General features: G+C 62.3%; 1 protein-coding gene across 1 annotated transcript in view; it reads left to right on the forward strand.

Annotated features, from left to right (window-relative positions):
* The first annotated feature begins 6 nt into the window (after positions 1-6).
* The window catches only part of ZFP36L2 (ZFP36 ring finger protein-like 2), a 3931-nt gene continuing 2989 nt past the window's right edge, over positions 7-948 (forward strand). The window contains exons 1-2 of the mRNA XM_015557864.1: positions 7-236; positions 764-946. Coding sequence (XP_015413350.1) covers positions 186-236; positions 764-946 — 234 coding nt within the window. The 5' untranslated portion in view covers positions 7-185. The remainder of the gene's footprint in view (positions 237-763; positions 947-948) is intronic.

Here is a 948-nt window from a genome sequence, read left to right on the forward strand (position 1 = left end):
CTCCTGGGCACCCTCAAACCGGTCCACGCTTCTTCCCTCTCCCTCCTTTCTCGCTCCCTGCCAACTTTTGGTCCCTCCCCCGCCCCTCTCCCGTTATTCGTCGTGGCTCCAGCCCGGCTGCGCCGCTCCGAAGGTTCCGCCGGACCTCCCAGCCTGCAACTCGGACCATTACAGGATCCAGAAACATGTCGACCACACTTCTGCCCGCCTTCTACGATATCGACTTCTTGTGCAAGGTACGCGGGGGAGCAAGGAGAGAAGAAGGCGGGCAAGCAGGAAGCCCTTCGAGTTTTCAGACGTTGCCTTCTGCCCTCGGCTTTTGGGGAGCCCCTCCCCACCTTGACTTTTTGGGGGTTGGGGGGGAAAAAACCCCGAAGTTTGTAGTAGTCGTGCTGGTTGGTGCCTCATGGGCGCAGGGAGAAGGAGCAGGGAGGGAGGAAGGGCAGGAGGGAGCGGCTGTAGCTGTTTAGTTTCTCCCCGGCCGACCGCGGCCACGCTACCCGGGGCTTCCCGGACTGAGTTTGCGCCGCCCAAGCCAGCGGCCCACGGGCTGAGGATCACATGTCGAAACCCAGCACGGCCTGAAGTGGGAGTCCGGCTCCTACCAGCGCGAACTTTTTCGCGTGTATGGGTGGAGGGTGGGGGCCGAGTCGAAATTCGCAAAAAGAAAAAAGAACCAGAAGACTGGCAGTTACTCTGCAACTCGCCCCAACTCTTCCCTCCTTGACCCTTTTTGATCCCTTCCCCGCTCTCCTTTTGGCAGACGGAGAAATCCCTGGCCAACCTCAATCTGAACAACATGCTGGACAAGAAGGCGGTGGGAACGCCCGTGGCCGCCGCCCCCAGCTCGGGCTTTACGCCGGGCTTCCTCCGACGGCACTCGGCCAGCAACCTGCACGCGCTCGCCCACCCCGCGCCTAACCCCGGCAGCTGCTCGCCCCAGCTCCC

This window comes from Myotis davidii, unplaced genomic scaffold (assembly GCF_000327345.1).
Source record: "Myotis davidii unplaced genomic scaffold, ASM32734v1 scaffold6, whole genome shotgun sequence".
Lineage (NCBI taxonomy): Eukaryota > Metazoa > Chordata > Mammalia > Chiroptera > Vespertilionidae > Myotis > Myotis davidii.